A 26,584-nucleotide genomic window follows, 5' to 3' on the forward strand; every position below is an offset into this window, starting at 1 on the left:
ACGTTTGAGTTACACAAAATATAGTGCATTGATCATAACATTCTATACACATCCTATCCATGAACATTTCCAGAAATTTTTCATTGAAATATATGCTCACATATTCAAGTTACAAAATGATGTTATATATATATACTTGTCAAGAAAATTATGTAACTTGTGCAAGGTGCAGGAATCTTATATCTGTTCTGAGTTTATTAATGATGTCATTATCATGTATATAATTCTAGTTGAATCAACTACAATCAATGCTTTGTTTGATTTTACTTCCCACTGATAGATTAAATATAAATAAGAAGATGTGGTATGAGTGCCAATGAGACAACTCTCAATCCAAGTCACAATATGTAAAAAGTAAACAATTATAGGTCAAAGTATGGCCAACACACAGAGCATTGGCTCACACCGAACAGCAAGCTATAAATGGCCCCAAAATGACTAGTGTAAAACAATTCAAACAGGAAAACCAACAGTCTAATCTATATAAAAAACGAGAAACACTTATGAACCAAACCAACAAACGACAACCACTGAACAACAGGCTCCTGGTTTAAGACAGGTGCATACAATTGCAGCAGGTTTAAACATTTTCTTTACCCTAGTGTTTACAAGCACTTTGATTATCTAAAATGATGATGATGGATATCTGTTTAACGTCTAGAGGCAATAAAATGCATATTCAGGACGTGAGCTTGTATATGTGCAATGAATATAAACTCTGCTTTGTACTAAACCCGACACACTGAGACTGAATTTTAACGTGCTAACTGACAAGGTGACGGTCTACAAGAAAACATGTCACCCTGTAACCTACCTGGACACATTATTGTGACTCTGGGTCTACAAGTCTCTAGTCTTATTCCTAAATCTGGGTGCTTAGACAAGAAGCAGCAAATGTCTATTTTAAAGGCTTTGGTTTGACCATGCTAATGATGATACCTGTATTTGAAGTAAACACTCTACCACGAAATCTGTTCTAGTTATCAAAAAATTATAGCACAATATTTACAAAACTGATTTAAGATACATTCTGTTATAAATTGTATTCAGATTGCATTTATGGTAAAAGAGATACGTGCCTTCGCAGTCTTCACGATAAACTTTTGAATCTACAGACGCGAAGCAGAATTTTATGAAAATTTTAGTTAAATTCTATGGGCCTCAGTAGAGATGATTTTTACAGGCCCGACAGCATGTTTACAAGCCTGGGCTAGTGGGCCTGTGTTTCAGCGCGAAGACTGGCCTTGGTGTTATAAAGTCCCGGGAGGTTTCTACTGCAGTTATTCAGTCTGTCAAATTATTCACCAGCATCCTTGGTGGCATATTATTGCCTTACATCTCTAGGTATTGTTGGTCCGTAGAAAAAAATGCAAAAAAAGCAAATAAAAATGGATTAAAATATATGTCCTATGTTTTGAATACATCGGTATATTTAAAAGACATTAGAGGTGAGGTTTGAATATTCTCTGATATAACTAACATGAGATTGTCCTTTGAAGATGAAAAACAACAGAAAAATGAGAAAATAAAGAAAACGAAGAATATAAGTATACATATTACTTAACTTTTACTGACTTGTTATACATTGAAAACTTGCTCTTTTACTAGCGTGATTAAGTTTGCAAAGAAAAATAATAGATCATCTATAACAGTTAAAATGATAAATACTGTCAAAATTGTCAAAGCAGAGAAATATATGAAGAATTTACTCTGTCTATATTGCAATGTGAGATTTTAAGAGCAAAGTTTGAATTAAATTAACTTTGTGCTGTTCTACAAAAATTAATTAGAAAAACTTCTGCTAATTAATATGTTTTAAATTAACTTAAATTTTTAATCAAATATTATTCCACTTCTTGATGTGCAAGTTTTCAATGTCTTCCTTGTACAGTACACAGTGCCCACATGGTTATTCCCTGGGGGAAAAACCTCTAACTGGTGAGGAGTAAACATGAGGGTCATTGAAGGGGAAAACACTGTTTTTATGACACTGATAAATACTATTTTAAAATTTATGCAGGGAGATATTTCAGAGTGAATCACTTACAATCACCACCAATCTGGGTGAATAATCACCTCAATGCATGTTTTAAATAAAACACCTTGTGTGATCTGTATTACTGACTTTTGGTTAGCATGGTTTCTTTAGACATATTTATCAACAAACATATTAAGATTAGCTGTTTTATAGAAGATATATTTCCCAATAAACACTGTGAAGTACAGCTTTTTGCTTATTTACAATGTTGTGAGAATGTTCATTAGGGTTGAAGTTGACTGCAAGAAGTATTGTCAGACCAAATGAGTTAATTCAATTTTCCCTAGTTTTCTGGTGGCAGGCCTCTGATCTCAGTCGATCCATTAATATAATATTGTTTACCTCTTTTGACCCTTAATCTGAAAGAGATATATATAATTTACTACTGACTGACCATTATTTGAAAACTTTTTTGTCAAAATGTTTATTATCAAGGACAATCAGGTCTAAGCTTATTATTACATTTCTTTTCCAGAAAAATAATAAACAGACTTATATTATTTATTTTCATGGTTCACTGAACATGGAAATGTGATAGTGTGAAATCAATACATTTTCAGGTTTTAAGTATTTTTGTTTGAGGTAGTTTACAAGGAAGTTGTGGTCACATCCACTTGAAACTTAGCACAAATGTTTGTTATGATGTGAATTATTAAAATTATATCCAAATTTTAGATTTTGATCCTGATTTCATAGTTTGCTGAACATGTGTTTCGTGGAATACCAATTTTTGTGGCTTTCTTGTTTAAAGGTGAAACATGAATTTCAATGTTCAACGAAGTACAAATTGCATATATATACATGTAGGTTTGTATGCATGCTTTTGTAAAACCACAAAATCAAATATTCAAAAAAATAATAATTTTTCCTTAATCCACGAAAATTGGTAACCCTGAAACTAAATGAATCCACAGTAGTGTGGAATCACCATAGTGGTGTGGAATCAACACAGTAGTGTTGAATCACTACATTTTCAACTTCAAGTTTTTGGTTAAGTTAGTTACTTGGTAAAATGAAGTTTTCTGTGGTTGCATCAACTTGAAACCTAGTACACATGTTCATTATGATGTGAACTATTAAAAAAGATATATGCCAAGTACAGGATTTTACCCCAATTACTAGGTTTACTGAACACAGAAATATAGTATAACCTCAGAATTTTGTTAAGAAATGTTCTGTGAACAATATTTATAATAATGATAAAGTAGATTTTTCATTATTTTATATTTTCAGTAAATTTGCGGGAAGTGAGAGAAGTACGAGAAGGGAAAAACTCAAAAGATTTTGAGAAGTGGCCGGACGATGCCAGGAAGATGGACAATGCTCTCTGTTTTGTTATTTTCTACGGATCAGAATTCAAACTTAAAAATTTATCTCTTGTTGGTGAGTTCAAAAATTTTGCTTCTTTTTTAAAAAAAAAATTTCATATGTAAAGTAGTGTTATTTTTTTTTTGCTACCAAGAAATTGGTACTTTGTGAGAAATATTGAGAATATTTTGTATTTTATCACATATGGAATAATGTTGTTACTTTATGATAATGAACAATTTTTACAAATCTTAGGTCCTAGATGTAAGATTTTTGAAAAAGAGCTACATGTATAGATCTTGTGTTGTTATAGTATATAAATGTATAATCCCTTAAATTTTACTGACTTTTGACTTCAATGACATTTCAGCGTCCAGTTTAGATGAGTACAGGACATGGAAGTTTGGTTTACAAAAGTTGGAGGAATCAGCTAAAAATGCTACATATCAGATACAGCTAGAAAGGTAACAACACTTAAGAAAGTCTTCTAAAACTCGTCATGAAAATGTATCAGATATTTCCAACTGGACGTTAAAATAATGATCAATCAATCAACAAAAATAATTTTCAATAGGTGTGTCATGTAATAGAAAAGAGAATGGAAACAGGGAATGTGTCAAGGAGACAACAACATGATCAAAGAGCAGAAAACAGCCTAAGGCCATAAATGGTTCTTCAAGGCAGCGAGAAAATAGTATGATACATCAAAAACCCTGAAAAAATAAAAACAAGGTTGTGTGCTTGTCTTTGATGTACTTGGTACACAAAACTTCCATATTTAAATTTTGGTGTACAATTGATTTGTCTAGATTTATCCTTTACTATATGAAAAATACATCAGAATAACAAGAATTAGAAACGATTTTGTTACTTGTGTACATATTTGTGATTTATTCTTTCAAAACATATTATAAAATGAAGGGTTTGCTACGGCAGATTTGTATTGCATAGGCCTGGGGAAAAACCAAAGGAGTAACAAAATGTTCAGGAAAAATTTAAATCAAACAGTTAGAATTTGCTGCATTTGATGAGCTTTCCTGATTAAAATTCTACAGCTAACATGGCTAAGCTCAGAGCCAGAATATTTGGAAGTCAAAAGATGCATGGAAAATTTGGAAGGGAAAACAAAAAAGAATTGAAAGAAAGGGGCAAATTGAATTTATTTTCAAATCAGCCTGAGAGAGTTTGTACATTACTGTCTATTTTTAAATAACATGTTTTATCTAATATCAGTCAACTATAATATGTTTAGGTAATACAAAAATTTGCAATAAAAGACAAGAACCAAAAGAAGAACATTTGACCAACATCAGCAACCCAGAACCCACCACCAACCATGAAATAATCAAATAAAAAAAGATCCAAAACAACACTTGATAAGGTTGTGTTAATAACGTTCTTGACCAAAAGTATTCTGAAACCCTGATACCTGTTTTATTTTGACAAAATAAATCAGTTTTGATTGTTACAAGTTTAAAATCATAAGAATTTTTTCAGATGGTTAAGAAGAGAATTCTATTTGATGGAAAAGAGTGGAGCAGATACGTAAGTAACCTGAAACTATATTCACACAATTTGAAACTCCAGTGGCCAATATTTCAACCATATTTGAACAAAAACTTGTTGATATTTGTAAAATAAACCCTGCTTTGTAATACACAGTAACAAGATGACATCTTAGAGAACGACCATTTAACTTCAAGGGGGGGTTATGGTTTTTTCCTAAAAAAATATTCTGATCCCCAATTTGATGAAAAAAAATATTGTGGTCAAGCAGATGACAAAAAAAATATTCTGAATCCAGATTTTCCCCAAACCTTATAGTGTTAAATTTTGATAAAAATAATTTGATTGATAGTGTTGAAAAATTTAAAAAAAATGTTCGTGCTTTGCACAAATTTTTTTTCTGACTCAGACAAAAAACCATAACCCCCCCCCTTCTTTGAAGTTAAATGGTTGCTCCCTTATTATACCAATACCTATTAATCTGACTTCAACATTTCCATTCTGTGTGCTTAATGTTTGAATAAGCCACAGATCAAACCTAATATCGTTCACATACAAAGCAAGCATTTTATCTCAATACTACAGAACTTGTCGAGGTTCAAAGATATCAAGAGGAAATAAATTTACAAAGCTACAGACAAAGATGGTAAAGATAAACCTGTGAGCAGAAAAAAATAAATTTAAGAAACCATTGTAAGAATACTGATACTCTAGGTGTGTATAACCATTGGTTTTCCTGTTTGAATTGTTTTACACTAGTCATTTTGGGGCCCTTTATAGCTTGCTGTTCAGTGTGAGCCAAGGCTCCTTGTTGAAGGCTGTACTTTGACCTATAATTGTTAACTTTTTATACATTGTGACTTGGATGGAGAGTTGTCTCATTGGCACTCATACCACATTTTCTTATTTATATAAGCAGTTGTTGCTTTACATGTGGCAAATGTAATCCTGGTTCAATTGGGGATGACATCTCAACTACTAATAGCAGAATATGACCATTGCTTCATTTTAATTGCTTAATATATCAGATTCTAGTTTTGGTGCTTTAGACATCGATATGTTAATTTTTATTTATGTTTAAGTTCTTTGCAAATAGTAGATTTAAAAAAAAAAGTCTCAATATATTATTTTTCACATATAATTAACACAGGTAAAATGTTTCTGTATTATTCTGTAAAAAAAAAGGAAAATTTACGACATACTACAATCAGACAGCAACCCAAAGACACTAAAAATATCCAAATTTGTTATAATTAGGAAACTAATTTTAAGAAAATTTCATATTTTGTGTAACTGATTTTCTATGTTTAACAGAGTAACATTGAAGCATTTCAAAGCCTGGATGCAGAAAATAAATTGTAAGATAAACAACAGAGATTTGAGAGACAAGTTCCAGGAAGTTGCTAAAGCGTCCGAATCAATACCGTACCAGTACTTCATCTTGTTATTTAAGAAAATCATACATGTACCATGGGTAAGTACACTTTAGTGGAACAATATTCATTTTAATTCCCGTGCCTGAGGGAGATATGAAGATTTGTTCACCCAAGAAAATTCATATTTCAAGAGGGTGAACAAATCTTCATATCTCCCTAAGCCAAGGGAAATAAATGTTTTTTCCCACTGCCTATACGTTTTTTACTTCCTGAACATAAGATATTAAATGACATATTTCGGTTTCTTACCCGCTTGTATTTATAACTAAACATGACATAAACATTGATAAACAGTACTGATCAAAAGTTAATTTTTATAAACCAATATTATGCAAGAGTTACCATGAGAAGCGCATGTAAAATTACTATACTATCGCTATTGAAAAAACCTTCAAAACGTTATATACATGAACAGCGCGTTTCGTTTCACAAAGAAGTCCCGATGTTCACAGGGAAATATGAAGTTTAATTCAGTGTCACATGGGATAGTCTACACCAATCAGATGTTGATTTTGCTATCAATATTTACATACAGTAGAATGATATTCATTTATTTTCCTTGCCTTAGGGAAATATGACAACAAGTCTTCATATCTCCCTAAGGTAAGGGAAATAAATGCTTTATTCCACAACTTTAACTTACTTTCCCTTTTGTGTAGGCTAAATGTGAAACTATTTCAAGACAGAAGGGATATGTTTATGAAAAATAACAATAAGTGCACAATTTATTTTCAAATTTCAAAGCTCTTTTTAGACTTTTCTTAGGGCTGTTTAAAAAAGGCATACATGGGACCCATGGAAGGCACTTTATGATCTCCATTATGAGTGGCTGTCAAGTACAGTGAAAATGTAAATAGAATTCTAAATTTGCCTCTTAAGGTGGTTACCCCTTTTTGAAAGTCCCTTCCCTGTGTACCATATATGCTTGAATTGAACAGCCTTTACAAGGTATTCATCATCAGAACAGATTTTCATAGCTGTCGTCTGCACTTTACATTTCATATTTTTTCTGTTTTTCAGGTTATTGAAAATTATTTAGAAACATTTGCCGATTATCAGAATTCTAAAAAGTAAGTATTTTTTTCTTTTCAATTTGTAAGGAAAAATATCAATTATAAATAAGATTGAATAATTGATAGATGTTTAATGCTCCAGCTGCCCATCAAGGTTAATTTTATATCCATTTAAGGATGTAGTTTGGGGGGGGGGGGGGGAAGAAATCAAGAATTTAAAATTGATACTATAAGTCAGAAGAGCATTAGTAAAGGAACAAAATAAGCTAAAAATATTGATATGTTATGAAACTCCTTTTTGTGATATTTGATTGTTTTTAAATTGCGGGAAAAGACTGCCTCAGACTTTTTACCTTATATTTAGCATTGTCATTATTTGGGTCTCAAATCGTAAGTAAAAAAATCTAGAATCTGCTTAAATTTTGGTAACTACCTTTTTATGAGCTATTTAAAAGTCTTCTATGAAAAGAAAAGTGGGTGATATGGGGCAAAATATTTTACCCTGTATAGTAGAAAAAAACCCAAGAAGTCCGAAAATCTGACAAAAATTCATAAACCTGACCTGAGGACATCCTTAAAGAGATTCAATAAGTATAAATGATCCACTTTAAAACAAAACAAAAAAACATACCAAAGTCCCAGGGTAATCAAAATACTTCTGTTGAAGAAAGGCAGACAAGAAAAAAAATTACATAGAAGAGTGACGAAAAAAAAATTGAAATTTTAAATAACTACTGTTGATAGCCTTTTTAACCATTTCCTGTGACACTGATATAAGTTAATATTTAATGTACTTGTTGCATTTTGTTAGTCGTTTATATATAAGTATATGCTACATGTATCTTTTGTATGTTTACAGAGTTATCTCCCCTAGTAAATTTCAGCAGTTTCTGATGAATGAACAAAAGGTAAGACAATCAGTTCAATTTGTAACACTAACATATAAATTACTGATGACAAGTCAAGTCTTTGAAGAATTGATTATCAACTTGTCTCAACTTAGGTTATTACCTAAGGTTATTTAGATCACAACACTTGCCTATTAGGTATTTTTCAACCATTGTTGCCTTCTGTTTTAAGGAGTTCTGTTACTGTTGCATTGACATATGGCCCACATTTCCCTTCATTTACAAAAAAAAAAAGGTTTGTAAAGCATTCAGTTTTAAGGCTTTTTTTAGAAGAAAAATTCTTTTATGCTTAAAGATCTAAATTCTTAAAAATAATGCAATACTTTGGCCAAAAAAATATGTGTATATTAATAGTATCCTTCTTTAAATAATATATCCTTTTGTAGTTCAAGAATTTGACCCAGTACAGATAGCATTTACATATGTTTTCAATTAATAGATTTTGCCCTGTTTTATACAATACTTATTAACAATTTTCATCATTCAGCTGACAGTTGAACAAAATTGATAATACTGTCAAGAATAATACTGGGTTTGGCTCACAAAACTAAGGGTCTGTCCGGGTGCTGTTAACACATATTCAGTTGTGGTCATTACAAATCTTGTTATCTTTGATTTAGTAGAATTATGAAAAACTAGTAATTTTGGCATTTTTCATGAATAAAAGGCCTGTTTTCATTCGTGGATCGACATAATATTTAAAGCAAAGTTATGTTAAATTTTACTATTTTTTCCTGAATATTAAGTTGATTCATGAAGGATGCATAGAAAAGAGTATGACTCATTAAATTCCAGGATTTTTTTTTCAAATATGTATTATGTTTTATATATAATGCTTGAAAATTTCATATACCTGTAACCATTATCTGGAGTAATAATTGTTTATTGTTTTCACTTAATTTTCTCAAAATTTGTTATTTGTAGTATGTATAACTGTACAAAAGATTTTTGTCAAAATTTTAGTTTTAGTCCTTTTTGTAGTAAAATAATGTTATTAGCACCCTTCTTCTTACATGAGTAAACAAGACATTTCTTTTCTTTTTAAAGTGAAATATCTGTAAACAGATTTACTGAAAAAGTGAATTTTTAATTGTGTTATTTTTATGATTTTAATGCATTAACTTTTCTTGCAGTGGTTAAATTAGTTTATCCATAAAATGAACTCTTAACATGATTTGTACAAGGGATGGATATTTTTGTGCACTTTACATAATTTATAATAAACAAAAATGAGACCTTCACTTAGATATTGTTGATTTGTACAAGCGTGAAATATTTTGTGCATTTTAATGTTATTCTGAAATATTGCAAAGAATTTCCATGTTCATTTTATTATTGTGTTTTTATAGGAATCTTGGGCAGAAAATACGGCACAAGTGAAGACAATGATGGTCGATTTTGTGGCTGATGCTATGAGACATAAAGGAAATATTTATTTTGAAGATAGTGAGGTAAATATATAATATTATTACATTGGTTGCAATGAATTACATTGATATCCCAGTGAAATAAAAACCGATAATTTCACATGTGAAATAAACGTGGTTATTTCACTCCTCCGACGTCATACAACAATAGGCGTTGTCAAGACGTTGATAACGTCGGATCAAAACAAATTGTGAATGCGTAGAAAAAGATATAGTTCCTTACATTTTCTACTTTAATTTCATAAAAAAGCCATTTGCCAAGGTAATAAAAAGAATAACTAATCAAAGAATTCAAATATCGAAAAATATTCAACTCGTGATCGAACAACACTGATAATTAACTCATGCGCTACGCACATTCGTGAATTAATGTGTTGTTCGGTCACTCGTTGAATATTTTTCTCTATTTGAATTCTTTGATTAGTTATTCTATAAAGAAAAAACAGTTTTCACAAGAAGCGATAAGTTATTAAATGTTTGTCTGTTAGTTTTTTTGTGCTTGATTGATCATGCTTTCTAGGCAATTGATAGTAAAAAAGAATAATATAAAGTAATTTAACCTCAAAATGAGTAAAAAAAATTCAAATATGCGATTTGTTTTCTTTAATATTTTACTTGAAGCTCAGGGCTGTTCCAAACTTGACTGTATTTGGGCCTTGGAGGCAATTCTATTATAAATATAGATAGGTGGTGCTCATTTTTGAAAGATAGTCTAAACAATTATAGAAAATAATCAAATACTTCTTTCATTTAGAATTTTGCTTACAAAAATTATTTCAAGTATAATAATGATATTAATAATAATAATAATCCAGTGTTCTCCCCAGAAATTTTGGATAGCATCACATTTGGCGTAAAAAAATTAACTTTTTTCAATGTCATTTGTCCTGATTCAGCGATGGATGCTCTATTTCCTTTATGATATATATGTTTATATTTTTCAATTCATACCTGAGAATACAATTAAACTATAACCATGATAACAGTTTTTTCAGTTTATGTTTTCTATATTCATTTATAGTTACAATATTATTTTTTTCCTCTTGGGCCAAATAAAAATATATGTGTGGTTCCAGTTACCCTATCTACCCAATTAAATGAATGAATGAATGGTTTATTATAGTGCAACCTGTAAATATACAATACTAAATATCTAATAAAAAAAAGAACTGTTTTTTATTTAAAAAGGGAAGAGAAAGTATGACATATAGCAATAAAATTTCAATTGAAAAACTTTTTTCTTTATCATGGCTATGAAATTCATTGTATCATGGTATTCAATGAATTAGTCCCAGTTGTTTCTTTATATCAAAATGATGTATATTTTAAACAAGGTTAAGCTACTTTAATCAGTATATTGAAACAATGCATTTTCAAAAAAGGTTACATTTAGCAAGGAGATCTAACAAATAGTCTGTTAATGCTTGTAGAATGCATAGTTTTCTCTTTTGGGATCATTTTTTCTGTCTACTGTGCCATTTGTGCATCTGTAGTTATTACTGTAAAAATGCAATTTTGTCATATCTGGTCCAGTTGCGATCCGTATTTTACATAAATATTTCAATGGCGGCTGAAGCAAAATTAACGAAAATAAACAATGTTTGACAAGAGATTGGGAATGAATATGACGCTTTTAATGCATTAACTAAAGCCAATTATGATCACTTTCTAAAGAAGTATCAAACTTATTTAGCTCAAAATAGAAATGTTTAATATACGCTCTCGATGAACAAGTAGTACCAGAAGGGAAAGAAAGTAATTTTTTTGAAGATTGTAAAAATATACGACCAAACTTCTTTTCTAAAGAGGTAAATCATTTGTATCTATGAATTTCCATTATGCAAATGTAAATTTCGGAATTGTTTTATGATTTTCTGATTACATTTTCTCCATGTCGAAATTTGTGATTGGACCACATGGTATAAGTCATGTCACAAGTGTCAGCTTGGGGTATTCGTATCCAAACAGTTATCATCCAAAGGGCAATTAACACCTATTTAATCACTCTAAATTGTCTCTATTGTCCGACTTGAAAGGATTAGAATTAAAGGTGATATAATTTTTATGATCACAAGCGGTAATTAGATGAAAGTTCAAAATTTAGGACATTGTTTTGCGATATAGAGACAAGTAAAATAGCATCCTCAAAATAATTATAGCGTCGCAGAAATTATTATAGCATCACGGGGAAAAAATATAGCGTCTCGGTACTGCGACGCTAAAACAGTCTCGGGAGAACACTGTAATCTTGTTTTTTTCTTTTACAGTTTGAAGATTATTTATTTTCAAGTGCAAATTCATTATGGGACAGTCAATATGATAAAGTGAATCAAAATATGGATTTACCACTTTCAAATTATTGGATAGCTTCTTCTCATAATACGTAAGTCTAATTTTCTAGGGTAGTTCCATCTCTTGCTCCTGAAATCAATGCAATCAGTAATTTATTTATGCATTATCATTATTTTCAATTTTGTCAAAGACTGTATAAATATTAGTTGTGAATCCCATGCAGCTCAGGGTGGGCTTCTCTACTCCATTAACTGTAGCCTTTGACCAGCTGTAATGTTGTCATAAATATTTGTAAAGGCTGTCCCAAAAAGGTTTTTAGTGGGAGACACTAAAAACAAAATAAAAGTACACAGGATTGAAATAACAAGAATTTTTGAATATGTTGTCGAAATGTTAAGTGCTATTCCATTAAAATGGATGTGCAGGGGAGGATAGGAAAAGACTCTGAAATCAGCATTCAACCAACATACATACTTTGAGTAATTTTGTATACAACAAATGGACATACAACCAAAAATGACCAATGTCCAAAATTAAAGTTTCGCTTGTACCCTCTGACATTCATTTTAGTGGTACAGCCCTTATAAAATATATTTGGAAGTACGGAAATGCTTAACAGACATTTTTAATGCATTGATTTGAAAAAAGCCATGGAGGTTACAGACATAAAGGAAATCATTAGTATAAGTATCCTTAACATATCTTATATGACTGTTACAGATACTTAACAGGGGACCAGGTATCCAGTAACTCATCAGTAGATGCTTATGTCAGATGTTTGCGTATGGGTTGTCGTTGTATAGAGTGTAAGTATTATTGTAATTAGCCTTTCAGATTCTAAAAGACTATGTGTAAGTTCATTGCTCGTACAATTAACTTATTAGTGAAATTAACATTACATCATTGGTTGAATTTCAATTGTTTAGGGACATTTTAAACTTATCACAATGTTTTTGTGTAGGTTTTTGAAAATATTACCCAGAATGCATTAGACACTGAAACGGCAAATTATCCTAAAGGTATTTTCATAAATTAAGATTAACGGTATAAATAGATGTTTATACCTATAAGATGAAATTGTCCATAGTTGGACAACATGGACGTAAAGAGAACAGTTTCCTGGAAAAGCTTGAAAGTAAAGGTTTGATGGAAAAGAAAATGATTATATGTAACCTTTAGAAAGTAACGTCATGTATTATGAAGTATAAAAAAAATTTGTAATTAGTGTATTTATAACATATACTGTAGAGACTTATCCCTGATGAATACAAGGTATTTGATCTGGCAATTAAACCCACTACAAACAACAATTTCTACCAGATATTACATGTAGAGGTCAACATACACTTTCCAAGTACTCTAAGCCACCACAATTCTTGATAAAAATAAATCTAGGATAATCACGTTGACAAAACACTGTGATGATAATTCTAACTAGGATCAGGTACATGATTGTTGATTTATCATGCTGTTTTCACAATGGATTATGTGAATGGTCTAGACAAGTATCTTAGTTTATTTTTTTTGAACTCGAGTGGAATATAAGGACAGTCAAAATAATTAGCTCCACATAATTTGCAAAGGTCTTTTATAAGGAAGGCTGTTTTGATGGCCCAGACAACTATTTAGATATATTATGGATTGTTAATTTAGAAGTGGACTGTTAGCCTTGTTCAGACTGTATATTTTTCCATTGGATTGCTCAAATGGTCCCGACAAGTATCTCACTATACATATATATCAAACATTTTTTTAGTGGACCGTTTAAATGCTTCAGTCTATTATTCCACTTTATCACATGTTATATGTGATAAATAGATCATTACATGGAATTTTCCTTATTGGCAATGGTCTCAGTCCTCTGGCTTGATATCCGTGTCTCGGGCTAATACCAGGGCCAATATGGAAAATACCATGTAATAATCTATAATTATTTGATATTAGTTTTTCAGTGGTTTGGTTGAATGGTTAAGATAATTATCTAATTATATTATATTTTTCAGTGGACTGTTGGGATGGTCCAGACAGTTACCCAAGTATATTTCATGGTCACACATTGACATCCAAGATCAAATTCTTAGATGTGATACAGGCTATCAAAGAACATGCTTGGACAGCTTCAGAGTAAGATAAACATGCAGTTTTTTTTTTATGCCCCCGCTGTAGTGGAGGGGGCATTAAGTTTTACCCTTGTCCGTCTGTACGTACGTACGTCCCAAAATTGGTTTCTGTTCTCTAACTTAAGTTTGCCTTAACCAAATGTTATGAAACTTATACACAATGCTTATTACCACAAAACACAGATCAAGTTTGAATTTTGGTGGCATCACTTTAACCATTCTAGAGTTATGCCCCTTTATAAATGGAAAAGTTGCAAAATTTTTAGTTTCCGTTCTCTTACTTAAGTTTGCCTCAACCAAATGTTATGAAACTTATACACAATGCTTATTACCACAAAACACAGATCAAGTTCAAATTTGGGTAGCGTCGCTTTTACCGTTCTTCAGTTATGTCCTTTATAACTATATGATATGAAAGCAGGGGCATCATCTGTGTCCACATGTGGACACTATCCACATTTATTTATTTTATTATGAAGTAAAGAAGACGTAGGGTATATGTCAATTATACAACCCCAGAAAAAATAATCAAAAATCAGAAGACAGATTATACATTGTTATGGTTTACATACAGTCTAATTACTTGACTGTTTGAAGTTTAACAGCCTGTTTATATTTCATACATATTCAGATCTTAGCATCTTCAACAAAACATAAAAATTGACGGGGAATGGACTCCAACTAGCAACACTGTTGATGACATGGGAAAGTAGAAAAAGCAAAGTCACCAAATTTCCCCACAATTTCGCATTTGTTTGATTTCTATTAACTTTGAAAGAGGGAGTTCCAACTATAGTTTATTGTACAATATTAGCCCTGGCTTTTGGTTGGGTAGTTGTTGCTCAGTCCTAAATTTCCTATGTAGTGTTTGATTGACTGCTGTGCTATTTAAAGTTGTTTTTGGTTATTTTTCCATGGTATTGTCAGTTTTTTCTTCAACTTACAGTTGTTTATTGTTAGTTTGGTACCTTCTTTCTCTTCTCTTACATCATTTCACGGGGGGGGGGGGGGGGTCTCAACATGGGATTTTGGGTACAGTTGTGCAGCTGGGATTTAAAAGACACCCCCCCCCCCCCATTCATATATTGAAATATTGTGAAATCCCTACCAATACATATATTTCACAGCGAAATCATAACCCATTCATATATTCAATAAGTGCAAAAGGTTCGATATGTGACCTTTTTTTTACTATACTCTAGTGGGTAAAGATTATTAATTGTGACAGTGAAATAAAATTTGATCAATAACAAAACTTGTGTCAATAAGTTTCAGCAGCTGTGGAAATTTTAATGACAAAGAGTTTTGGAAATTCAGTGAAGATCGTTGCACAACATACTGAAAAATTATGACCCATTGATATATCACAATTGGTCAATTACTACCTATTGATATATTTCCTCGGTAAAATTGCACCCCATTGATATATTTGACGTATCAAAAAAGGGACCTATTCCAGCGGCACATATGTATATACCTTCATATAGGAAGAGACCCCCCTTGCATCATTTATGAATTGAAAATTTACAATATAAAGAAAGACACACATTGGTTGAACACTTACATAATTGGTTGTTTCAGAATCTAAAGGACTGTGGGTAATTTCATTGTTCGTACCCCAAAATGAAATTGGTTGAATTTTCAATGTTTAGAACGCTTATAACCAAGCTAGACATTTTTGGTGTTCACTTTTGAAAATATTACCCAGAATGCAACAGCTAATTGAGAAGTTCTGATGACAGTTCATAACAAAAATACAATTATCTTGCAAATTTTAATTAAAAATTGAGATATTGAATTACTGTTTGATAACAAAGGCACACTGATTGTGCTTATTTATTTACAGTTATCCATTAATATTGTCAATAGAAAATCACTGTGGATTAGGGCAACAAAGAAACATGGCCATGGCCTTCAAAGATACATTTGGAGGTAAGTATGAATAATGTCGTCTTTGTCTAGAAATATCCCAGAAAGAAACTGATTTTTTTGGAGTTAGATTAAGAGGGGAACCACTTATGATAAGTCAAATATTTTTGGTACACAGTTGTTTTTGCATTAGAGCATGTGTATATATATTTGCATATTGATATTTTAATTTCAACATTTGCATTTTACTATCAAAATTACAAAGAGGCGAAACATAAATCTGTGTTTACAATTTATTTTAATTTCACTCAGATTTTTCATGCATTTTTTTTTTTGTGCTTTCTTTTTTTCTAATCTCCCCATAAAATTTTCCACCTTCTGAAATTGATATACTATGTAAAACCTAAAATGGTTGAAATTTTATGTCTTTATTTCATTGAGGAACCATTTATTATGTATCATTTCCATACTTTAAATTTATCGATCAGTACTTTTAAAAGTTTATTCAAACGATGAAATTGTTGCTTTTCTGTCCCATAATTTCAATGAAATCAAATGTTAGAAAGATTATTGCTAAGTTTTGAAAGAATGTATAAAATAAAGATGAGATCTAGTAACATACACATTTTCAGCTGAATAGTGTTCAATTAACAGTTCATGATTTATATAGAAAATAAGGAGATGTAGTATGATTGCCAATGAGACAACTATACACCAAAGTTCAAATGAAGTGGATGTAAGCAATTATTGGCATCCATACGGCCTTCAACAATGAGAAAAACTCATACCATATAGTCGACTTTTAAAGGCCCTGACATGAAAAATATGAAACAATTCAATTGAGAAAACTAATAGCCTAATTTATAACAAAACAGTTTATGAAAAACAAATATGACAGACATGAACCAACGAGAACCACTGAATTACAGTCTCCTGACTTCGGACAGACACATAAATAATGTGGCAGGGTAAAACATATGGGGTGGCACCAACCCTCCCTTAACCTGGGACAATGGTGTAATGGCATAACATACAAACAAAAAATGAAAAAACAAATATGAAAAACAGCAATAAATGACAACCACTCAATTACAAGCTCATTTTCAGCTGAACACTATTCAATAAAAAGGTGATGATTTATAAGCATTTGAATATTTTTCAGAGGATTTACTAATGGATCCAGTAGAACCACTGGATTTTTCAAAGTTACCTTCCCCTTACAAGTTAAGGCGTAAAATTATCATCAAGGTAAGTTTTAAGTCTGTTACTCTTCAAAGTTTATAGATTTATAGCACCCATAAGAAAAACCTTTAAGGTGTTACCTGCTGCTTTTGAAAAGGGCATGGGTACTTTATATTCAGAGATCACACTAGGGACAAAGGGCAAGACCTTAAGAGCAACCGTAATGGAGATATAAAGGCACTGTCATGGATATGGATTTACTGAAAGTATAGCATTATTGTTACATGTGTTTAAAAAAAGATATATATATGTACATGTATGATTTCAAAGTTCATTTTTTTCTTTTTGTAATAAAATGAGGATTTCTAGACCAAGCTCATTTTATTGAATCTTGTTGCATCTTGGGACTCGTCTGTCAAGAGTGATTTTTGTAAAAACCCTGATATATATCAAGTACAATGTTTTGTACACTATTTTATATGATATACCGGTAAAAGTAATCAAAACACCTAAATAATATGATATTTACAATGGGCTTGTTTCTCATTCAGTATTATTAAAAACTTCTTTTCTTTTCTTTTTTCTAAAATTTTTAAATAAAATCTGATGCTATAATTTCATCACCAAGTCTTATAGTGCATCCACCTCCTTTTATTAAAAAAGCCACAGAAAACTTACCCCGTATGTATGTGATTATTTGTTGTTTAAGTGTCTAGATATGCATGATCAGAGAAGAATCTGTGTTGTTTACATATAAGGCTTAAAATATGCACCATTTTACAGATGTCTTGTTTTGTAATCTTCCTTAGTTTAATGGTTTCAAAGGACATCCCCATGCATGTATTTATTGTAACCTTTATGCCCTATGTCTGTAACTGCTGTAACACTAATTGCCTTATTTCCTATTTATGTAACAGTTGTAACCCTTATTACCTATTTCTCTAGTTCTTTGGCATTTTAACCCTTTCTGGACCCATTGTTTAAAAGAATTTAAGCAACTTGTGGTTGCTGATGATCTCAGTAGATGATTGGCTAAGTTAAAAGGTTATAACCTTTATCAGCTCTCCAGATGAATCGAAATGTGCTAACAGGTGTTAGGGAAATTGACAACTTTATAAAAACTTATACTACGTGGAAATAGATTGATCTTCAGAAATTGTTGTTTACTATTAGATATGAATATATATTTCATTAAATGCAATGCTCTTGATTAAAAGTGGTCTTTTATTAATATTTGCTTCCATTTGATCCAGAGATGCATAAATGAAGATTTTGGGCATCAATTTCATCAGTGTGTCATGTAGAAATTAGGAATGTTGAGGGCACTCTAAGGGGATTTTCTTTCATGGAAAATGAAATTTATTTGAAAATGATTAGAGAAACAGATTCTTACATAGTTACCTGTGATTTTTGAATAAATCCTGTAATCCACTGGTACCAATGTAAGAATCTATATATATGTAAGGGTTGTAACCCTTATTCCCTTACTCCCTATTTATGTATTTACTGTCATTTCCAATGCATGTAAGTTGTAACCATTTAAAGCCTGATTCCCCATGCATGTAACTATTGTAACCCTGATTCTCTATGCATGTAACTATTGTAACCCCCATTCCTTATGCAAGTAGCTATTGTAACCCCCATTCCTTATGCAAGTAGCTATTGTAACCACCATTCCACATGCATGTAATATTTAAACCCCCATTCACTATGAATATAACCACTTTCAGCCTGATTCCCCATGCATGTAATATTGTAACCTCCATTCACTATGCATGTAACCACTGTAACCCCATTTCTTATGAATATAACCATTTTAAGCATGATTCCATATGCATGTAACCATTGTAAACCCCATTCCAATGCATGTAACCCCATTTCTTATGAATATAACCATTTTAAGCATGATTCCACGTGCATGTAACCATTGTAAACCCCATTCCAATGCATGTAAACCCATTTCTTATGAATATAACCATTTTAAGCATGATTCCACATGCATGTAACCATTGTAAACCCCATTCCAATTCATGTAACCCCATTTCTTATGAATATAACCACTTTAAGCATGATTCCACGTGCATTTAACCAATGTTGTAACCCTCATTCCCTATGCATGTAACCACTGTAACCCCTATTCCCTATAAATATAACCACACTAAGCCAGATTCCACATGCATGTAACCAGTGTAATCCCATTTCACTATGCATGTACCCTCATTCCATTGTACATGAAATTGTAAATTGTTCCTTCGTGACATGTATAATCCCTACAACCTTCATACATTTGTCATATATGTAACAACTTTAACAAGCTGTAACCATTACTTTAATGGGGGTTTCAAAACAAGAAGACTTTAATGATATGGTGCACAATTTGAAACGTATCTGTTTTTTTTTTCTTTTGAAGTTAACTTTGATGATTGAAGCTGTGCTGGGTTTCAGTACTGAAGCTCTATCAAGTTAAGCTGCAGTCAGTAAATAACCTTTCAGGAAAAGTATTTGATTGTCTCCCCAATTAAATAATCGTTCAGATGAAAAACAACAATCTACTGATCATGCATTGTCATCCTGTATTTTAGTTGCAATAAAAGTTCTTTAATTTTTATTTTATTTAAAATTATTATTAAAAGAACATCAAGATAGTCGTCTTAAATCCCCATTTTATCTAATCGACTAGTAGAAGTGTTCGTATGAAATAAATATTAAAGAAAAGCAACTGAGTGATTTACCCAACATCCTATGCATTCTCAAATCTAAATCAAACAAGCCTACATTTTCCCTTTATATTGTTTAGTTTTACATTCACTGAGGTACAAAGTAGCTGTTTTATTTGTTCTATTCAGTAATATTTTTGGGGGGCATCGGTATACTATGATACTCAAGTTTAGTCTTGTCCAGAATAAAATTGTTTCTCCTGAGACGTGGGTATGCTATTAAATGATGCTGGTGTCAACAATTCATCAAAGGAGTATGTTTATTAAGGGCCTTATTTGGCGCTTAATATTAAGTCCATTGATTAAAGATAAAAATTGTTGCAAGTTATTAAATATGCATGTAAGAAATTGAAATGAAGTTATTTTTGTCGAGCTATTCTCATAAAGTTGACATTTACATCCAAAATAAACCAAAAATAGAAATTTTTATGCCCCACCTAGGGGCATTATGTTTTTCGGTCTGTGTGCACGTTCGTTTGTTTGTTTGTTTGTCCATTTGTCCGTTCGTCTGTCCCGGTTCAGGTTAAAGTTTTTGGTCAAGGTAGTTTTTGATGAAGTTGGAGTCCAATCAACTTGGAACTTAGTACACATGTTCTCTATGGTATGATCTTTCTAATTTTAATGCCTTTATTAGAGTTTTGACCCCCAATTTCACGGTCCACTGAACATAGAAAATGATAGTGCCCACGTCAGGTTAAAGTTTTTGGTCAAGGTAGTTTTTGATGAAGTTGAAGTCCAATCAACTTGAAACTTAGTACACATGTTCCCTATGCTAAGATCTATCTAATTTGAAAGCCAAACTAGAGTTTGACCCCAATTGCACGGTCCACTGAACATAGAAAATGATAGTGCAAGTGGGACATCCGTGTTCTATGGACACATTCTTGTTTTATGAAAGTTTACTAGATCATCTAGATTTCAACTACATTTCGGTCTAGGGAACAGACACAGGGTTAAACACACTAAATATTGAAGTTGATAAGTAATTTGATATAACAAACATAATGTCAAAAGATCCGTTTTGTCGACATATGCACTGCATGTTTCTGGTTCAAAAAACCAATGGAAATTGACCTACTTTCAAAAACTTGGTCAAAGAAAACTTTCATCAGGTAAACTTGGTCTTAGTCATTAGTTGTCACTATTAAAGTTTTTCATCAAAAACTTGATCAAAGAAAAAACTGCACTGTAATTGGTTAATTCCCATCCAAGTTTCAAGAAAAATAGATGAGATTCTATTCCATCCAAGTCCATCAAAGTCTTTGATAGTAACACCGGGGCATTTCTGTGTGTATGAAATCTGTTTACCTTGTAAATTTATCGATTTCATAATGATGATAATGGCATTATATGTAACTTTTAAAAAAAGATGATATCTTGTGCGATTTCATCACAAAGTATACATTTATTCATCAATGTTACATGATAACATAAAAAACAATTCCTGTGAATACATGCAGTACTAATTTTTACAGTTCTATACCATAGGAAGACCACAAAATTTATATGCAACTAAGAAATTACTATATGCATTTGATTCTTTATATTTATTGATTACCTTTGAAAAAGTATGTTATTAATAATAACATTTTTTAAAGATATTCAATAAATATGAAATGCATTTCTTTAGTGGAAGCAAAGGTGCTGTCATAAATTTTCTGTTTGATGTGAGCTTTCTAGTTCATGGTTGAAAACCTGACTTCAATTTTCCAGAGCCTTCACAGCAATGAACGGGATGCTTGTTTGATAAATTTTAGATTCTTTAGATTAACTCTAGTTAATTTTACTCCTTTACATTACATAACATCTTCTTTTTCCTATTTCTTTCACAGCATAAAAAGCTACCACGAGAGGGAAGTGAGGACCAATTTGTTACAGTCAGAAGCTCAGAGGAAAGTAAGTCTATGGATTTTTATCACAAATTAAGGTTAAGATCAAGAAATTTACTCAAAAGTTTCTTGATTAATACTGTTAATTTTCATCTCATTTTTCAATTTTGATTTTTTTTTTAGGGGCCTCGATGGCCAAGTGGTCTAAGTAGTTACTACTGTAATCACTAGCCAGTCAACACTGAGGTTGTGAGTTAGAACCCCGCTCGTGCGGGTGCACTCGACTCCAATCTTAATTGACTAGGATTGTCAGTTTTCCTATCGAAGGTCGGTGGTTTTCTCCAAGCACTCTGGCTTCCTCCACCAATAAAAACTTACCACCACGAAATAGCCCAAAAGTGGTGCTTAAAAGTGGCATAAAAACACCAAAATTCTAAATCAAATCAATTTTGATTCTGACAAGTCAAAATTTATCTGAAATACTGTGGATTCATTATTTTTAGTTGGATACCAATTTTTGTGGGTACAGGTGAACCACGAATTCAAATGTTCAACGATTAAATAAATTTTTTATGAGGTTGTATGTAGACTTTGGCAAAACTACAAAATCAAATATGAATGGAAAAATGCAAGTTTTCCTCAATCCACGAAAATTGGTACATTGTACCAGCGAAAATAAATGACTCCACTGTAAGTTGAAATTTTTGGTGTCTTTAATTTCATTATCTGATCCTAAATCTGACTTCATGGATTGGATAAATAAAGTGTATTGTACAATATTTGAAATTAACAGTCATCATAATCAGCTAGTGATGCAGCTTCTAAGTTATGAGGTGGCCTCTCTGCCCGTGTGGTCTAAGTAGTCGAACTACTGTATCACTAGCCAGTCAACACTGAGGTTGTGAGTTCGAATCCGGAATGGGTCAGGTGCTTGACTCCAATCTTAACTAGGATTGTCAGTTTTCATACCGAACGTCTGTGTTTCTCTCAGGGCACGCTGGCTTCCTCCACCAATAAAAACTGACCGCCACGAAATAGCACAATAGTGTTGAAAGTGGCGTTTAACACCAATCAATCAATCAATCAATCTAAGTTATGAAAGTAGTATTAGTTGTGCCTTTAAAACAAGTCATATGACACTTACTAACCTTACCATGTGACATTGTTCTTTACCATGTGACATTATTCCTTACCATGTGACATTGTTCTTATCATGTGACATTGTTCTTTACCATGTGACATTATTCCTTACCATGTGACATTGTTCTTATCATGTGACATTGTTCTTTACCATGTAACATTTCTTTTCAGGGGACAATGACATCAGTAGTTCTGCCATTAGAACAGGTGTACTTTATCTAGAGGATCCAATGGAGCCTGTAAGTGTATATAAAGTGATTTGTTTTTTCGGACATAGATGTGGTGATCATGATGTAAATCTTATTTTCAGAAATATAGACTTGTTCTAAGTTTAAATAGGATTTGTTAATACAGGGTTAGCCAAAACTTTATACTAGGTTAATGAATTCAATTCTTGATGGTGAGGAATATTTGCTAAAAAAGAAAATGATTTTTGCCCCTCCCCCTACACACACCAATCACACTGGCTAGGGCATGTAGTGTTTTCTGTTTTTTTCCAAAATCTGAAAGTTTTCCTGACTTTTAAAATTTATCCCTTTAGATATTTAAGAATTGAATGCTTCTTTTTGTAACTTCATTGGGGTGTAAAAGCGTTGACCGAAGTACATTTTGTATGAAGCGCAGAAGCAGAAGCGCTTCATTCTAAAAATGTGCGCACGGTCAACGCTTTTACAACCCTATGAAGTTACAAAAAGAAGCATTCAATACTTTTAATTACATTTTTTAGCTAGGATCATGAAAACGATTTTTGTCAAGTTTTTATTTAATTTACCTTTGCACTTTATTGTGGGACCTCGTGTCATCATGAATGATAAATTTTATTGTGTAATGAAGTTGATTAAGGAATAACGCGAGATTGCAGTGTAGCCAATCAGAATAACGTATTATAATGAAACATACATCTAATGTAATTATTGAGATAAAGGGAGATAATCAAACATTATGTTCCAAATAATAATGTCACTAATTTTACTAGTTTTAAGTTTTAAGTCCAAATGTTCCAAGTTAATGAAGAGTTAAATGTTGTCTAGTTGAAATGATCATAGTTGTGTTGAGCTGAGTCTTTTGATTTAGCGTTTCTACTGAGTAGCTGAGCCCTGGTTGGCTTTGAAGCACTCCTTTTTGAATCACACCGAACGAGATTCTCTTGTGACTACATCATAACTTATTTCAAGTTATTGATCATGCTATTTATGAAACCGGCTGAAAAGAGCTCAAATTATGACAGGTATTACTAATTTCAAATTTATGCTGACAGAACAAAATTTATCTGACATAATAATTATACAATTTTCAAAATAAAATATTCTCCAAAAAAAATGACTAAAAACTTGAAACACAAATTAAAAATTACCCTATTACAAGTTTATAATGGTGAGTTTCAGATTGAGTTTTACATTTGTTTATGTTTACGTTCTTTTCAAAGAATTATAAAGCCCTTGGACTTCAGCAACAGACAGGAACATCTTGTCTTCTAGTTTATTAAAATCGCAGTATGCGAGACATAGGGATCACTATGAGGCAGGGGTGTAAACTATTTGTATAAAGCTTTATATTTCAGAAGGTAGAAGACCTTGATGCTTCATACCTTGTATACAGATACCTTATGTTATGAAGTTTCCATCTGTCATATGTCCATTGTCCATGAACTCATTTTCATGGTTCAGTGACTGCTTGAAAAAAAATTCTAGTTTTTTGTCATGTGAATTTCTCACTTATTATGAGTAATTTGATAACTATATTTGGTATATGTGATCCTACATTGTCTACATTTCTGTCAAACAAGGTTCAACTGACCTTGACCTCATTTCATGGATCAGTGATCAAGGTTAAAGTTATGAGTTTAGTTCTGTTTCTCAGATACCATAAGCAGTAGGTCAACTTTATGTAGTGTATGGAATGATTGTAAGTGGTACATGTCAGTCTGTCAGGTTTCATCTAACCTTGACCTCATTTTCATGGTTGATTGGTCAATGTTGTGTTTTTGTGTTTTGGTCTGTTTTTCAAGTTTATAAGCAACAGGTCAACTATATTTGGTGTATGGATTGATTGTTAGGTGCATGCACATGTCTTTCTAGCCAGTATCATCTGACCTTGACCTCATTTTCATGGCTCATTGGTTAATGTTACGTTTTTGTGTTTTGGTCTGTTTTTCAAATACTAATAGCAATAGGTCAGCTATATTTGTGGTATGGAATGATTGTAAGGTGTACATGTCTGTCTGGCAGGTAACATCTTCTGACCTTGAGTTCTTTTTTATTGTTCATTGGTCAATGTTAAGTTTTATGTGTTTTGGTCTGTTTTTCAAATACTTATAGCAATAGGTCAGTTATGCTTGGTATATGGAATGATTGTAAGGTGAACATGTCTGGCAGGTATCATCTGACCTTGACCTCATTTTCACTGTGCATTGGTCAATGTTAAGTTTTTTGTGTTATGGTCTGTTTTTCAATTATCTTTAGCTATAGGTCAACTATGTCAAGTCTGTGTGATGTTTTGTTTATGTGATAATGTTAAGTTTATGTGATACTTGTAGTAAAACCTTTATCTTTAAGAATTTCAACACAAAATATATGGTAAGTAAAGTAGGCGAGAAATGGCAGCGTGTTCACTCTTGTTGATTCGTAAATCGTTTTTGCTTTTAAAAGCTTTTCTGGTACGCTCTGCTAGTTAGTGAGTCCTGAATAGGTTTCTTTCTTCTGTATAAATACAAAATTACAAGATACCATGATTAATTTGATGAACCTTATGCACATTCCATAAAATGTATTTCTTATTATTTGTGCCTGATTGTTCCCTTATAAAATGTTCATATACTAATTAGGTAAAAGTACACAAATTGAGTCTCTTACTTTGATTTTTTAAATGCTATAAATGTGTTAATATTTTCAATTTGAGTAATGAAAATTATGTCTTTTTTAATTAAGGAATCAAAAGTAAGTTATAAAACTGAAATAAACATACAACATTTCTTATCTACTGATTGTCTCAAATACTGTAAATTCTGAAATTATTGCCAGGTTTATATTTATGCGAATAATGTAACTTTGTGATTATTGCAATAATAAGAACTCACATTCTGATATCTGATACATATATCTGTATGCAGATTTTCCTGAAATCACAATTATTAATCTGGCATGTTTATCCATTCTTCAAAAATCGCAATAAGAAATGCACGCAATACTTTCTGAATTTACAGTTACCAGGGAAATGATTTTCGGATAAAAATGATGTTAACCACTTTGACTGCTGTCAGGTTAAGATACATTGTATTATGCCCCCGCCGTAGCGGAGGGGGCATTAAGTTTTACTCTTGTCACTTTTACTGTTCTTGAGTTATGCCCCTTTACAAATGGAAAAATTGCTGAATTTTTCGTTTCAGTTCTCTAACTTTAGTTTGCCTCAACCAAATGTTATGAAACTTATACACAATGCTTATTACCACAAAACACAGATCAAGTATCAATTTTGGTGGTGTCACTTTTTCCGTTCTAGAGTTATGCCCCTTTACAATGTTTCCGTTTTCTCACTTTAGTTTGCCTCAACCAAATGTTATGAAACTTATACACAATGCTTATTACCACAAAACACAGGTCAAGTTCGAATTTTGGTGGCGTCACTTTAACCGTTCTAGAGTTATGCCCCTTTACAAATGGAAAAATTGCTGAATTTTTCGTATCTGTTCACTAACTTTAGTTTGCCTCAACCAAATGTTATGAAACATATACACAATGCTTATTACCACAAAGCACAGGTCAAATTTGAAATTTGGTGGCGTCACTTTTACCATTATAAA

At 31.8% G+C, this 26,584-nt stretch overlaps 1 protein-coding gene across 12 annotated transcripts in view; it reads left to right on the forward strand.

Annotated features, from left to right (window-relative positions):
• The window catches only part of LOC127702963 (1-phosphatidylinositol 4,5-bisphosphate phosphodiesterase gamma-1-like), a 102,793-nt gene that overhangs the window by 17,178 nt on the left and 59,031 nt on the right, over positions 1 to 26,584 (forward strand). For 8 of the 12 annotated variants that reach the window (XM_052207307.1, XM_052207313.1, XM_052207316.1 and 5 more), the window contains exons 2-17: positions 1,500 to 1,547; positions 3,272 to 3,421; positions 3,717 to 3,810; positions 4,844 to 4,891; positions 6,167 to 6,326; positions 7,309 to 7,358; positions 8,161 to 8,209; positions 9,559 to 9,660; positions 11,904 to 12,019; positions 12,649 to 12,734; positions 13,932 to 14,052; positions 15,895 to 15,980; positions 17,080 to 17,165; positions 21,649 to 21,712; positions 22,957 to 23,024; positions 25,341 to 25,361. In XM_052207307.1, coding sequence (XP_052063267.1) covers positions 1,500 to 1,547; positions 3,272 to 3,421; positions 3,717 to 3,810; positions 4,844 to 4,891; positions 6,167 to 6,326; positions 7,309 to 7,358; positions 8,161 to 8,209; positions 9,559 to 9,660; positions 11,904 to 12,019; positions 12,649 to 12,734; positions 13,932 to 14,052; positions 15,895 to 15,980; positions 17,080 to 17,165; positions 21,649 to 21,712; positions 22,957 to 23,024; positions 25,341 to 25,361 — 1,349 coding nt within the window. The remainder of the gene's footprint in view (positions 1 to 1,499; positions 1,548 to 3,271; positions 3,422 to 3,716; positions 3,811 to 4,843; positions 4,892 to 6,166; positions 6,327 to 7,308; positions 7,359 to 8,160; positions 8,210 to 9,558; positions 9,661 to 11,903; positions 12,020 to 12,648; positions 12,735 to 13,931; positions 14,053 to 15,894; positions 15,981 to 17,079; positions 17,166 to 21,648; positions 21,713 to 22,956; positions 23,025 to 25,340; positions 25,362 to 26,584) is intronic. The other 4 variants (XM_052207308.1, XM_052207312.1, XM_052207309.1 and 1 more) reach the window with 3 other exon arrangements.

The sequence above is a fragment of the Mytilus californianus genome, unplaced genomic scaffold (assembly GCF_021869535.1).
Source record: "Mytilus californianus isolate M0D057914Y unplaced genomic scaffold, xbMytCali1.0.p SCAF_5, whole genome shotgun sequence".
NCBI lineage: Eukaryota > Metazoa > Mollusca > Bivalvia > Mytilida > Mytilidae > Mytilus > Mytilus californianus.